Source organism: Pungitius pungitius, chromosome 20, assembly GCF_949316345.1.
Source record: "Pungitius pungitius chromosome 20, fPunPun2.1, whole genome shotgun sequence".
Classification (NCBI taxonomy): domain Eukaryota; kingdom Metazoa; phylum Chordata; class Actinopteri; order Perciformes; family Gasterosteidae; genus Pungitius; species Pungitius pungitius.
The window spans coordinates 8,486,468-8,501,597 of record NC_084919.1 but is presented as its reverse complement, the minus strand read 5'-3'; the positions used below and the strand labels follow the sequence as shown (position 1 = coordinate 8,501,597).

The window sequence follows — 15,130 nt, the reverse complement described above, 5'->3', positions numbered from 1 at the left end:
CCATATTTTTCAAGTTTGTGTTGGTTTGACATTCCAGTACAGTAACACCACTACTACAGACGGCAAACGCGTTGAATAAAATAGAGCCAGACAGTCGGACTAGATCTTTATTCTGCTGGAGAGAATCCGACCCAGCTGCTAAACAAATAAATACCGGATAAATGCTTCCAATGTCCAAGTGTGCGTGCACAAGTGTACACATCTGGCTGCAAAAAAAGGAGACAGTTCAGATCAAAACACCATACAAGAGAGAAGAACACCAGTGGCATGACTTTACTTATTCAACTCAATCAAGAAAAATCTCTGTATAAATGAAATGACTCTTCATTGTCTGGGTCCTATGCAATATAAAAATATACAAACAGATGTCTGAATCGTACACCATGGGGGGATGGTCTGGATGACTAAAGCAGCAGCAGTGCATGCTGGGTCGACCCGTCCACACGTGCATCTTGGTCTTACAGAGGATGGTCTGGTTCAAATGTACAGCACACACATGATGTCTTTGTATTAATACAAGGCACAACTGGTTGAAGTCTCTGATTTTTACTGGAAACAAGTAAATACAGAGTTAGGCTTTTATTTTATCAGCATTACAAATGTTCTAAAAAAATTATCCAGCATCAGATTTAAACAAGGATCAACGCTGTGAGGGTTCTTTGATTTGATTCACTCGCATGCCCCCAACACAGCGGGACAAATATTTGATTTTGCTATTCATTAAAACAAATGTCCATCATTTACTTCCACTCCATCAACTTCTCTTTTACATATTTTAATTTGACATATTTGAGATCCAAATTATTTCATAAGCTGTTGCGTGATTGCACATATCGAGAGACACAGACGGAGGTTTGCATATTCCTCACAAAAATTATATGAAAATCACTCTTCTCATTTCTTGGCAGTACAAAATATATAAACGCCAGGCCGGTAGATATCAAAGTTAAATTGCTAAAATAGTTTAGGGCTTTTATTTGTATTCATTTACAGTTTATGTCAGTGATTCAAAAGCTCATTGATAATTCTAGAATGTTGACCTTTAAACGCTAAAATAGCATCATAAGTTATGCTCTGGGCTCTGTTAGCTTCTCACTATCAGTTGTTAGACTACCGAGACGAGCATGTTTTTGGTTCATCGTCTTTACTGACAGAGGGGTGAGAGGACATCGAAGGTGAAAAGCCTCCTATTTAAACCCCTCCCAAGAGCTTTCTGACACGATCCCTCTGCTCATTCTGCTGATTCCAGCCAACTTGACTTTGGCGCGCGCTGTCCACCTGACCGCGGCCGTCGAATCCTTGGAGTCCGACAGGTTAGCGTAGCGGGAGGAGTCCTCCTCGAGGCCTTGGCCCGCCCAGGCGGCCGGTGGAGACTCGGGGAAGGGCCCTGGCGAGTCCCCGTTGTGGCTCTTCTCCTCCTCAGCGTCGTCGGCCCCCGTCTCAGCTGAGTTCTCCAGATGCGGAGGCTCCCAGCCCTCTATTTTCTCCAGCTTTTTGGTGGGGGAGATCTGCCTCATTGTCATGGTAACGCTCTCCCAAAAACAGTGGGCCTTCTCTTGTTTGTCCTTTTTTTCCTTGTCCTTCTCGTCATCCTTGCTTTTCTTGAGAGACCTTGAGGGAAAAACAAACATCCCCCACACAGCACGTCATCAGATAGGAATTCCCAGTTGTTTGTAGCAGAGACACAATTTTGATAATGTTAACGATGTGCTGTAATGTATCCTAATAGTTTTGCCTTGGAGCTATATTATTATATCAGATATTAGATGTCCTCCCTGATTGTTGATATCTTATATAAATGGAATTATGATTCCTGTTTATCCAATTGTATATTATTTCATACTTATTTCTGATTGAGATGGTGCAGCCGCCACAACAAACTAGCAGGAGAGGGTTTGGCTATTAGCAAGTGTGAGAATAAAGTTGGCTGCAATGTAATGGCGGGTCAAGTGGCCAGTGGATTGCCTTCATGAAGCATGAATGAGCTACTTTGATCTTGTTCGTTGTCATTTCTCCCACCAACAACTAGGAAGTAAGCCGCGCTGTGTTGGCGGGTTAAACTGTTCATTCTCGTCTGGCTTCTGCAAGTTTAAAGTGGCGGAGGATCAGGGCAAGTTATCCATTTGTCCTTCAGAACCCAAGACTGGATCAGTGTTTTGGTTTGGGCCAAATCTCACACTCAGGTGAGACTTTCACGCCTGTCGGGGCGATTATGCAATCTATAAAATGACTGGTGGGCCTCTCACTTTTGTTTCCAGCCAAATGGTGAAGTACCAACAAGCTGTGATGCTCTAGAGTCTAGACCGACTACATCTTTGTGACATTTCTTCTTTGGAAGGAGACGGGTGATGGCAGCGTGTGCAACCTCACCCTCTGCGGTCGGTCAGCTTTACTCCGGTCAGCAGGAAGTGCTCGTCGTCTTTAGAGGAGAACATCTTCTTCTCACGCCGCTCCTTCTTCGACATGATCTTCTTCCCCTTCACCTCCTGAAAGAAATCAAAAGATAAGAGGTGATTGATTTTTAATCCCAGAGGTGGAAATATTGCAGCATCTGTTGCACGTTAGTTTGTTATCTCTTTTCTCTATTTGGTTGATATTTAACAGAGTGGGAAGTGAATTTCACAAAAATTTAGAAAAGCAATCTGATGCTCAGCTTGATGAATGTGCACATTTTGAAATTTTGCTATGGGCTTACTTGGTTGTGATCTAATGAAATGTGCCTTTTATCCAACCCAAGTCATCTTTTGATATTTAAACCTATTCTAAGTTTTAAGTAAGTTCAAACAAACACTTCATAAGTAACGCAAAAGTAGAAAGAAAGCAGCCATCATCCTTGGTTAAATAATTGGACATTTTGGAATATTTTAATGTTCGATCAAAGTCTCAAAGCTCCTAATTCTGTGTTATAGAGAGATAAGTACGGAGGGAGAGGGGCATTGAGTTGGCAATAACATGCGGCACATTCCAGTGAAAGACCCTCCACCTTCTCTTAAACTCCCCCGGTCTCCCCCGTCACATCGGAATTCCTCCCTTCCCTTTGCTGCTCTCTCCCAAGCACAGATACCGCCCTCCTCAGCCATCATAGAACAGACCTTTGGCTCTGCTTCTCTGCTGGGAAGAATTCCCAACGTCAACCGTCAAAGGCCACAATGTTTACTCGTACTCGTGTCCGTGCCGGCCTTTGCGTCATTGTTAAAATGTGCCCAGTTCTCACAACATCATTTCAATCAGGAGAGACTCGTTTAATAGTAATACAATAATTTATTCCACAAGCATAAAATACGAATTGTGCAAGGTCTTTGGCGATTGGACTCCATCACGAAGTACTATCCCAGAAGGCAGGGATAGTGAGGTCCAATAAGCCCAATCCCCCTGGAGTCCAGACACTGGTGGAGGTGGTGTAACCAATAGCAGCAACCTGATGACGAACCAGGAACAACGCTGATGCCAACTGGAGGTGACAGGGGTGGAGGAGGGTCGCTTCAGCTACACGCTGAAATGACAGCTGACAGCCAACAGAGAGGAGAACACTTATAAAGATTGACAACGACAACGTGATTGGCTTAAGGAAACCGTGTGTAGAATCTGATTGGTTACTAAAATGTGCCCGCCTCCAATCAGCTGATAGAGTAATTGCAAAGGAGGCGAACAGAGTCAGACTGGTTGTCTTCCTGACTGAACTTGCGCTTAAGCTACATTTCAATCAGGAGAGACTCGTTTAATAGTAATACAATAATTTATTCCACAAGCATAAAATACGAATTGTGCAAGGTCTTTGGCGATTGGACTCCATCACGAAGTACTATCCCCGAAGGCAGGGATAGTGAGGTCCAATAAGCCCAATCCCCAAAAGACATTTATTTTCTACGAATAAGTAAATAAATAAATACCGTACCCACTGCCGTAGTGAAATTCCTAAGCAAACGCCAAAAGTTAGTCATGACTGAAGTTAAACTTGCATGGGTTGATGTCAAAACAGAGGTAAGAGATCTGGTGAGTCCAAGCCCAGAATAGGACGTCGCAATGGACTGCCGATCGCTCACCGGGTTTACCAGACTGAGACTTAGAAAGAAGGTTACCTGGATGGGTCTTACGAAATCGGCCCCAGACCTTGAAACTTGTGTTGCCTTGCTGGGACTTACGCACTCGGCCCACAAACTTAGGATGATGTCATCTTGCTGGGACTTACACCTTCGGCCCTCAACATGGCAACGATGACATCTTGCTGGGACTTACACATACGGCCCTCATTAGAATGATGTCACCTGATGGGTCTTACACATTCGGCCCCCGCCATAGTAAGATGACATCTTGCTGGGACTTACACATACGGCCCTCACTTGACTGATGTCATCTGCTGGGTCTTACACAGCCGGCCCCCTCCATAGTAAAGATGACATCTTGCTGGGACTTACACATACGGCCCTCACTTGAATCATGGCATATGGTGGGTCTTACACACATGGCCCACAAACTTTGCATGATGACCTCCTGATGGGACCCTACGGCCTCTCTTCCAAGGGACACTAAGGAACCACGGCGGTCCACTGTAAGGGGACGCTGAAGTGACCTCCCCACATTGCCAAGGGAATACACCACCACCACCAGTTATATGCATGATTGTCTGTTCTTTTACCGCTTCAGGGATCTTGCAAGTACCGTGTTATGGTCAGGCTGGAGGAACGTCGCAGCAGCCGCCGCCGCCGACCACCGCCCTGTCAGCGGTGAGCTTGTCACTCACTTGGGTAGCTGCTGCAGCTCTAGCCCTTATCTGTATTGAGCGTGTGTAGGACAGCCTCTAGTGGAGCTTTGAGCATGGGCCAGGTCCGGAGCCGCATGGGCGGCGATAGGAAGTCTGGAGACGGGAAATTGCAGCGACATTTCGCAACCTGCCAGTGACTCGTTCCCGGGGTGAGGGCTCAGAAAACGCAGGTTAGATCTACCTCCAGTGCCGGTGCGCAACCTGCGAAGATAAGGGGGGTTTAAATGCTTAACAGTAGCTAAAGCAGATAGCAGCTGCCATTCGACGTGCTAGTGCCGTTGCTCCTTCCTAGAACTGCAAACTTGTCAAGTTGAGCCAGATTACCGAGTCTAACCCTCGGGCGTGCAAGGACTTCTAGGGACACGAGAGAAGATCCCCTGCCTATATTGTGGGAACCATTTAGTGCTGCAGCACCCTGCATGAGGAATACTGCTACATCGGCAACCACCCAACGAAAAGAGCTTTCCTGAACCCAACTTACCATCCTCGATGTTTGTGACTGTAGGGGTTGCCGCAGTTCAACGTCCCATTAGTGGCAGGGATGAAGAGGAGATACCTTTGTTTATAGTTTAACGTAGCTGCCCCTAAACGAATGTCTTGCGTACTGTAGATACTCACTTCCTTAAGTGGACCATCTATTATTTCAGCCAGCTAAGAAAAGAATTTTAACCTTAGTTGATATTAATGCTGCACTCTATTGTCACACTAAATGCCATCATCTGAAGAAAGGAGGCCATGGTCTAGCCAGCTGTGGCTCTGACTGAACCTCCCCAAAAAACGATGGCCTGCATTGTCTCAAGTTGCTGATCAGAACCGCTGTTGTGGCGGTTACCCTAATCATATGAAACCCCTGCCATCCACGCTCTGTCCGTACCGATCCTGTTGCCAGATTCAGTTTGCAAAGACGCCATGTCCTGCTAGCAGAACGGAAACGCAGGTCCGCCTGAGATGAAGCATATGGCAAAAGAGCCTCTCACTCTAACGCAAACTCTCGTCAACATGCTGCGAGTGTAGTTTAGCTTGCATGGTGCTGCAATGCAGCTCCATCTTACGCGCACTTGTGTCGATGACTCGTCCCAATTAGTGTTCCTAAAGGAGCCTGCACGTGCTTCAAAGAACTTCACTGCCAGCACAGTGGAGCAACGTCCCTTGTTGAAGACGACCCAGAGAACGACGTCTGGTGTGTGAAAGCCGTTTGTTTGTTCATTTGTTTCCGCTGTTCGCGGACATATTTGTCCCGTGTTCTCCTGCAGAACTATCGGACCCCTTAACCAGCCACCCGACGTTTGCAGAGATCTCCCGCCATGAATTAGAGTCCCTATGGGTGTCCTTGTAGTTTGCCAATGACTGGTTGAATAAGTGGTCCTATTTCCACATTACTTCCGACAGAAGCTATTCAATCTGATTAATCGCTTAGCATCCTTTAAAATGCCGGTATTATGCGAAAAGGATGGATGGAAAGGATGTTAGCCAACCAATCGCATCCCGCAAGAACATCGTTCGCAAGAGGGTGGAACCAAGCACGCCCCTGCGTTTCTCTGAAAAGCAGGACCATAAACTAGGCTTTAGGACCTCCTACCCGAAGATTTCTTGCTGCCGCAATGACTGTTCCATGTCCAAAGCAGGTGGTTGACGCGTCGCTGACAGGCCATCGGCGCTGGGTAACCCAATGTCGCACGGCTAGAGAGCGCAGTTGACTGTCGAGAAAGTAGAGTTCCTTGAAAGCTTCCTGTCCAAGTTGTTATTAACTTCTTTTGCTTGAAAGCCTCGAAACCCATGTACCTGCATACAGACATACCATTATTTATTTTATTCTATTCTATTGCTAGTGGTCCTGTAGTGTATTTATTTATGCTATATGTTGAGGATTAAATATAATCATGCATGCTCACGCTAGACTGCAATTACACTTGAACAATAATTGAATACTAATAACGAGTGGAGGCTGTGTATGACCCGGAGCACACAAACATGTTGATAAAAAGGCTGCACACACTCTCAGGGTCACGTCCAACATGGGACGGGGTGACCATGGCTCACACGCAAAACAGCCTTAAAATGGAGTGAACCTGTTGCTAAAGAACTGCACGCCCTCCCAGGGTCAAATGTAGATAAAACAGAATATTGAGACCAACATGTCTCACACACAAACTGTCTCAAGTATGCAGTGAACTCATGAACAACAGGAGACGTGATGATCCGAGAGCCTGAAGGGATAGACATCCCTGTGCTCCAATGGGGCTCTCCGAAGGTCATAAACAAAGGAGCTGCCTCCATCATAGTGAACCAATCAAGAATGCTCTTAAAGACTTTATATTCCGAGCGCACTTTGAACTAAGCGCCCTTTCATTGCTGTTGCTAGACAGATTGAAACAGGTCCGTGCACGTATGACTGCAGGACTGAATACTCCTGTCACAAATAAACATTGTCATATTGCTTTGATTAAAGCCTCAAGTCTGGTCCTTGTTTTGCGTTCACGACATATACATTATCTACATCATAGCCTATAGAATAGTCCAGGTGAAGCCGTTATTCTGCTATGGTCGTGTAGAGGATCCCTTCCTTGTAGTCAATGCGGTGGAGTGGGCCTGAGGACTTTGAAAGTTTTACGGTACTGGTGGCAGAACGATTACTCCCGTAGTTCGCGCTGAGATCGCTACCCAGCTCCGTACGAGTCTAGCTCATGCTCCCCCTCGGGGTATACATTACATTACACCGCAACAAACAACGCCAGAGCTACGTGCTCCCCCGTGGAGCGGTACTTTAAACAGTGCTTTACTTAACCAGACGCTGCGCTAGCATCACACAGAGGACGGCCGGATAAATGCTAACCGGGGTATAGCTTTGCATCGCGGAGCTTCAGCTGAGCGTGTCGTTACGTTAGCAGTTTAACGTGGATGGGGAGCGTCGACTTGCCTTACCGCGTGTTAGCCTTTTGAGAGGCTGCTATGCTGCTTGCTGGACGGAATGCTGCGTGTTTCCCAGGCGTTGGAGATGAAGGAGATTCCCGTCCTCGATGTCCCGCAGTAGCTGGAGAGCCCGTCCGGGGCGTAGCGCTCTCCCGGTTAGCCCGCGTAGCGGGTGCTTGTCGCTCCCTCAGAGAGATCTAACGTAACCCCTTAACAACAACCCGACTGTTTACGCCCTGGCTCTTAATAAAGCACTTGTAGTTTGGCTTCTTACTTATTTGTACTCTCTTGCTTCTTGTTCTGTACCCTCTGCTGAATGCATTTATTGTGCCATTGGAACATAATGGTCTGTTTCCGATTCACTCCGCCCGTCTGCCAGCTGTGAGCCTCACCCACTCACACCTGGGCAGAGGAGGCTTGGTACCGCGCTCTTACGTTTAGCATGACTGCTTCCTGCTCCGCCTCGTAGGCGAGTGCTACTACGCCGGTACCTCAGCGGGCTGCACGACGGCTCAGATTATTGATTTAGTTTCTCCACAATCGATCATCGTCCAATCGGAGTTTGGAGTTTACCGCAAGACTTTGGTGCCGGACCCGCTAATTGAACGCTTTGCTTTGCTTCGCTTCGCCTCGCTTCAGCTACACGCTGAAATGACAGCTGACAGCCAACAGAGAGGAGAACACTTATAAAGATTGACAACGACAACGTGATTGGCTTAAGGAAACCGTGTGTAGAATCTGATTGGTTACTAAAATGTGCCCGCCTCCAATCAGCTGATAGAGTAATTGCAAAGGAGGCGAACAGAGTCAGACTGGTTGTCTTCCTGACTGAACTTGCGCTTAAGCTACATTTGATGAATGAATTCGGGCCACGGCGACCCCCTAACTGCTTATTTTCCTTTCTATACAAGTGCCAACAAAACACAGACAAACACACACACACACACACACACACACACACACACACTGCGACTCTCCTGAGGATTCGACAGCAGCTACAACAAGCAAACAACCAACAAGAAGGCAAGTGGACCCAGACAGGAACAGGTACAATGCCAGGTCTGAGGTCACAGGTTCACAGTGGCAGTTTAGATTGCATGAACTCAAACAGATCTGCTCCTTCCACAGACTACACCAGCTCTGCGGTTCATACACACACAGGCTTCTTATCTGTGTTATCTTCTCATAATTCAAAACGAGGACTTTTGATGGATTGTCGAGCACTCTGCTCGCTTTGGTATCTCGTAAGGAGGCCGGCAGCGCTGCCAATAAACTGAAAATCAGGTCCTCCCCGTCTCACCTCTTTATCGTCATGAGCATGCTCGAGGGCAAGAACGTCCTCAGTTTATCATCATTAGCAAAATATTTAAAAAGAATAGTCTCACATATTTCAACACGGTCTGTTACTGTTTCTGACTCTCCTTTCCGCTCTGCTTCTTGTTTCCCGTGTGCCATCATGTGCAAACCGGCGATCAGATTTGCAGTAAGAATATCAGTGTGTACATATGTGTGTGAGTGTGTGTGCGCACGAACTGTAGCTGAAGTCCAACTGTGTATGTGCACGCATGCATGCCCATACAGAGGCCTTCCTATTCACCATTCTCTGCAACATTAACCTCCAGGCTTTTGGATCCAAAGCAGCTCAGTGCCCAGTAATCTGGTCGGCCAAAAAGCAGGTAAAGCCAGCAGCTCACAGAGGCTCGCTGTGTGGGGGGAGATTTACCTACAGCTCCACGCCCGGCAGAACAATAGAGCTCTTATTGGACCAAATTCCTCCTTCCATACAGCAGCGCTGGAAGCTGGATGAGAGGCATTTTCATTTAGAAAAGTTGATCCTTGTATTTTTCTTTTCTTTTTGAGAGACACTGCGATGACATTGTAATATTTACTTTCTCGGGATAAATCAGGAATGTTATGCAATTAAATCTGGATGGATCTTATGTCGGAAAGCGCTGTAGAATGTGAGTGGAATCGGACTCTAACAAAGGTGACCTTCCGCTTCCAGGACGCCACGTCTACTTTGTGTGTCCCAATGTGAGCAGAAAACAGCCGACAGCGGAAGAATTGTGGCCTTCCACCGTGTCAGAGCAGTCTGTGGCTATTTTCAGCCTTGTTTTCCTTCCTTAGCGATTGTTCCCGTCCAAAAGACCCAGCTCCTCCAATGAATGCTGCGTTTCCTTCCCTTGTCCAGCCTAGCAACCCCCTTGTCCTCACAACCGTCCAGTCCTGCGAACCGAGTCACCCACAATAGCCATAGATTCACGGAGGGAGGGGAGTCAGAGTTCAGAGACCACTTATATATGATACACACACACATTGTTCAGACACACCTTAAGAGTGAAGACTTGTTGTCAGTAAACAGATCAGGAGATATGTCACATACTGACACACACATCTACACACACACACACACACACACATTGTTTGGAGCGGGCACTGCTGATGAAGATACCTGCACACAAAAAGGCCACTGGTCAAACCTGCATCAGAGTTTAGAGGTCATTATTTTCAGTCAAACTCACCATGACCTTTGGCCTAATACGCATTTTCAAATGTGCGAATTGGTTACTTTGAAACACATTTAATGCTGTCCAATCAAAAATCGACTTTGTTGTCACTGCAGCATCATAAAGTACTTTAGAACATGCCAAATAAATCATGATGCATTTAATCCTTTTTCAGTTTGTACTTAGAATTTACATGAAGGAACGTGTGTTTCAGAATGAATATATTGCTACAGTTCAACCAACCAATGTTATTTGATCATTCAGACAAACATTATTGATCACTTGTACCATACTTTATGTTTTTCAAAAAAAGTTGACACTGTTAACAAATATCTTTTCATTTAGGGCGGATGTGTCAAGCATGACCGGTTGGCGTGAAATGATTGTCTTTTTTCCTGCCTGCAGTTGGGCAGCGTTCCCAGATATCAGCGTTTAACTTGCTGAGCACAATGCTGTAATCACTGATAAAAAATGATGGTCGAGACTCTGTGGGTTTCATGATAAGGATTATAGTACAAGCACACAAACAAGCGCCATAATAACAAACAAAATAGCTTTCTAGTCATAAAGTTATGGATAAAGCAGCTGGGTTTACAGATAAACAATAAAGTGCTCTGACACTTGAAACTGCCTGTGCACATGAGTGCATCGGGGGTATTGAGTTAATCAACAGATTAAGACATTCTTAGTCTACTAATTGCTTTGTTAGTTTCTTGTAAATAAGTAATTCAGCACTAAAAAACATTGACAAAAGAAATGTTATTCTACTAAGACCAAAAGAAACAGTTTGTTAAATAAGAGAGGGCAGAACAAGAAAGAATATGGATGTTTTTAGAATATGGAAGACTTGTAGATCATTTTAGGGTTACACAACCCTTAGTCAAAGGTGCAATATTGTGAGCACCGGTTTGTCGATGTGTGAGCAGATGAGAGCATGTTGGAGGAGTGCATTTATTCACGGTTTATTTATGTAGAAATACCTGTGCTGTTTACCTTGGATGCTGCAGTGACGTCTTCCTCCTCCTCCTCCTCTCCTTCTATCTCTTTGCCCTGGGTGACACACACATACACACAACAGCAGTTAGTTTACACAAATCCACACACCAGACACACTTTGTGGAAGGGATGTGTGTGACATAAACACGCTGCACTTGAAGGGTGCGCTGGAGGAACGGAGGACCAGGCAGGATGAGAGGAAGCAACACAAGTCAGAGGGCAGATTCGGACAAAAGAGAGAACAAATAAACCCGTGACCCGTGGCCTCCACAGTACAATGTTATGATATATGAGTGGAGATATTTAGGATCTATTGTGCTTTGGTCTCAATGATTTTTTTTCCATTTTTCGTATATCCTTTGTTTAAAAACGGTGTTATAGTTCTATTGCTTTCAACATTATTGACTAAGTTATTTTGTTCTAGATGACATAGATCTATAAACTTGACTTGGACAATACTTAAAGAGTAAAGAGTAAACAACTATGTGCACTAATTATCCTGCATCTTATATAATATATATTCTGATAATATTATTATTATACATTTACAACAACCGTTTTTTTTCACCAAGTTGTAGCCATTACAATAAAGTTGGATGAAATTTAAGTTAGTGATAGAATACCTCAACAAAGAGAGTAATTAAGTATTCACACAAAGTTAACAAGGCGTACACATGTCTCATCATAGTCTCATCACATGTCTGGGGCAGACTGTGATTACTCAAATAATTACACCCACTGATTCTCTTCACAGTGCTTGGCTAAAGAAAGTCAAGTTTAAAAACTTAATGTTATCCTCAATTACGATACTGAGGATAACACAGCTCTGCTAAAGATCATTAAGTTGTACAGGTTATCCCTAATTTTGGATTCATATGTACATGATTGTGCAACAATTATGGTAACCCAAATGTATCTAGAACGTTATCAATCTTAGAAATGAGTTTTGACAGACTATTTTTACAGGTTGCCAGTTAAGATGAATGACTTGACTTGGACTTCCAAAGGATTAAAAACATTAAATCATAAGAAGGGGGTAGCAAGAAGTCATCAGACGTGCAGCTGAGCCTGAGATCACTGAGGTCGAGCCAGAGTTCCTGTAAAATCATCAAAGCTGTAAGACGTTCTAACATCTCAGAGAGCGAGAGAGAGAGAGAGAGAGAGAGAGAGAGAGAGAGAGAGAGAGAGAGAGAGAGAGAGGGAGAGAGGGGAGGATAAATGGTGGTTGGACATGTCTGAGCAAAGTCTGCTGGGTTTACACCACCTGAGCTGATCAAAGACACACTCACACACATTGATTGCAAACTACCGTCAGAGGAGAAAAAGCATTAACAGCTTGGGACAAAGGGAGAGGGTGAGAAGAAGGGAAGATTCAGGGGAGGGAGGGGGAAAAAAACTTTCCTCACGGAAAACAAGGGGGGGCTTTTTTTTTCTTCTGTCTGCCTTTCTTTCATCCTTTGACCGAGTTTGTGAGCAAGTGTGTGAATGTTACCACAGCGTTGTCTTTTAAGAAGCCAGATTACTAGGCAATAAAGATGCAGAGCTAATGCCAATACCACAATAGCAGTAGGTTCCAAAAAAACACTGCACACCAACAATACTCCACAGACAATGTGCCTTTTCACCTCATAGAGGTTTATAGAGATTAAGGAGTATCAACCTCCCTGTCTAAATCAATTTAAGAAGAAGAATCACCCTTTTAATGTTAAGTAGACATAAAGCGGCCACATAAACCCTATTCTTTAACAATAACATGATTCGGTTTGAACTAAGACAAAACACACACATTTGATTTCCTTGATGTTAACCCTCACTCCTTCAACACATGATCCAGCCAGTCTCACCTCGCCTTTCCCCTCCACTTATAGTTAATACGTCAGGCCGTGGTATTAGAGTGGTGTTATTGAAGTATTCAGGTGTGTTACCGCTTTAAGCCGTTGGCAAACAGGCACACACGTACCTCCTACACGTACCTCCTGCACATACCTCCTGCACGTACCTCCTGCACGTACCTCCTGCACGTACCTCCTGCACGTACCTCCTGCACGTACCTCCTGCACGTTCCTCCTGCATGTACCTCCTGCACGTACCTCCTGCACGCTCCCACAGCTGCCTCTCAGCCTGCTGAGCTTCAAACAGAGAAAGCTAGCTGCGGCATGGGGGCCTGTGCTGTGGTCGCCCTGCAGCACCGCCGAGGGAGGACAGATATTCATTTTCCCCTTCATGCTCGCCCTCTTGTCGGCTGTGTGTCTGTGGATGTTTTATCCCTTCATGCTGGTTTGCCTCCGTCTGTCTGCGTGTCGGTGTACGTGTGTGTCCGTCTGTGACGCTGTTGTACCGTCCTGCTCTACCATTCAAAATAAAATAAGTCCTGCAAGTCCAGACTGCGTTATCATAACTCTTTATGTCTCACTTCATCCTGTATCACTGCTTGGCGGGATCTGGCTCCTCGCTGTGTTTACAGTATTTCGATGGCGTGACCCCTGACCCCGGCCTGTATTCAAACACCACGGTGACTCTGAGACCTCCATGGTGACTTTCCCAGGAATCGGCTCTCATCATCCAAAGTAATTCTGGTGTCACCAGCTGAACTCAAATCATCTCTTCTGGGGTACGGGTCACGTGTTGGTTCCCAGGGTGGAAGTTAAGAGCGGCCAATAAAACCCAGCCAAGGGTCACAGAACTCAACATTGTCCCAACAACGGATGAAAAAGGCCGCCGGTGATGGTTGATCCTACCAAATGCCAAATAATGCATATAGACACGCAGTATGGCACTAACACTAAATCAAATCAGTTTGTTAATATGCAGTTTTTACTCATAGAAGCCTGTCACAATACTACTGAAATATGATTCATAAAAGAACATTATTTTACTGTAAGAAGCAGAATAAATGTCACATAGCTGTTTCTAATGAAACAGCACTGTTGGGTCCTTTTGGCCCTTACTTACTTTCAAAAGAAAATTTGTACAAAATAAGTAATAATTTGTGTGCTTGTGTGTGTCTTTCTCTCCCAAAACACGTGCCTTCTGTCAATCCAAAATCTGATCTTTCAACTTTATTCAAGGAAAATAGATGCAAAGCTGACACTAATTTTGGTCAAAATGCTTTGACTTTATATTCCTGTTTAATGGGCCTACAGATTGATGTTGTTAATTATTCATTAAAACGGGCATGTTATCTTTGTAACATTTATTGATAGTTCTATTTTTTAATAATTCACTTATAATAGTTTTTGTAGAAAAAAATGAAGCTGTTTTAAAGACGCCTTTGGTAAAACATGAACCTTTACGAACCTTGAGCCTCATATTGAAATACTTAACATGCTGAACGCGTCAAACAGCGCGCGTATTAGCTGTAATGACTTAACCATTACTTTACCATTTCGTCCCTTGAACCCTGTTGTTTAAGGAAAGAAAGAAATAAACCGACCACAATTGCCTTTCGTTGTTAGCGGTGTTTGACATCCGTCTCTTTACCTTGTAGGAGTGGTGATAGCGCCACGACGTGTCCTCCTCCTCCGACGCGTAATCCACCAGCACTTTACTCTTGCTTTTTTTGAACATATCTCCTTTTGTCGCTGAGACAAGCCGTGTTGATCTGGTTTTCTGCGTTACCTTCTTTGGCCAAAAGTCTGAAGTTCACGCCGAACTATTGTGTCCGTTTTCAAGAGAAACCGCAGCGACGCGCCACCGGAGTGCGTTCTCCTCTTTGCTGGTGGTTCCTCCCGCTGAGAAGTATCCACGAGGAGGCTTTGGTTGAAAACAGCTTATTTCGTGATAGGACTACCGGGATCTGGAGGGATTTTTTTCATGACGCTCAGTATTCCGTAAATCCTCTGCGTGTGTTTGATGCGTTTTTACGCACGCTCGACCACCTGGACCTGCGCCCGTCGCCCCTCCCACAATCACACCGTCGCCTATGAAGTTGCGATGGTAGAAGGAGGAAGCCTTG

The 15,130-nt window shown here is 45.1% G+C and overlaps 1 protein-coding gene across 1 annotated transcript; it reads right to left on the bottom strand.

Annotated features, from left to right (window-relative positions):
- Positions 1 to 93: 93 nt before the first annotated feature.
- si:ch211-225h24.2 (uncharacterized protein LOC564539 homolog) lies at positions 94 to 15,081 on the bottom strand. Its single transcript, XM_037449506.2, has 4 exons — positions 14,656 to 15,081; positions 11,173 to 11,229; positions 2,371 to 2,486; positions 94 to 1,611 (listed from the first exon to the last, which is right to left on the bottom strand). Exons 1-4 carry the CDS (start codon positions 14,740 to 14,742, stop codon positions 1,188 to 1,190), a joined length of 684 nt encoding a protein of 227 aa, XP_037305403.1. The 5' UTR covers positions 14,743 to 15,081; the 3' UTR covers positions 94 to 1,187.
- Between the last annotated feature and the right edge of the window lie 49 nt (positions 15,082 to 15,130).

Coding starts and splice junctions, on each gene's coding strand:
- si:ch211-225h24.2 (XM_037449506.2), bottom strand. CDS start 14,742: ATGTTCAAAAAAAGCAAGAGTAAAGTGCTGGTGGATTACGCGTCGGAG. Junction 2,487..11,172: donor ACGTCACTGCAGCATCCAAG/GTAAACAGCACA, acceptor GATTTCTTTCAG/GAGGTGAAGGGGAAGAAGAT. Junction 1,612..2,370: donor AAGCTGACCGACCGCAGAGG/GTGAGGTTGCAC, acceptor TTTTCCCTCAAG/GTCTCTCAAGAAAAGCAAGG.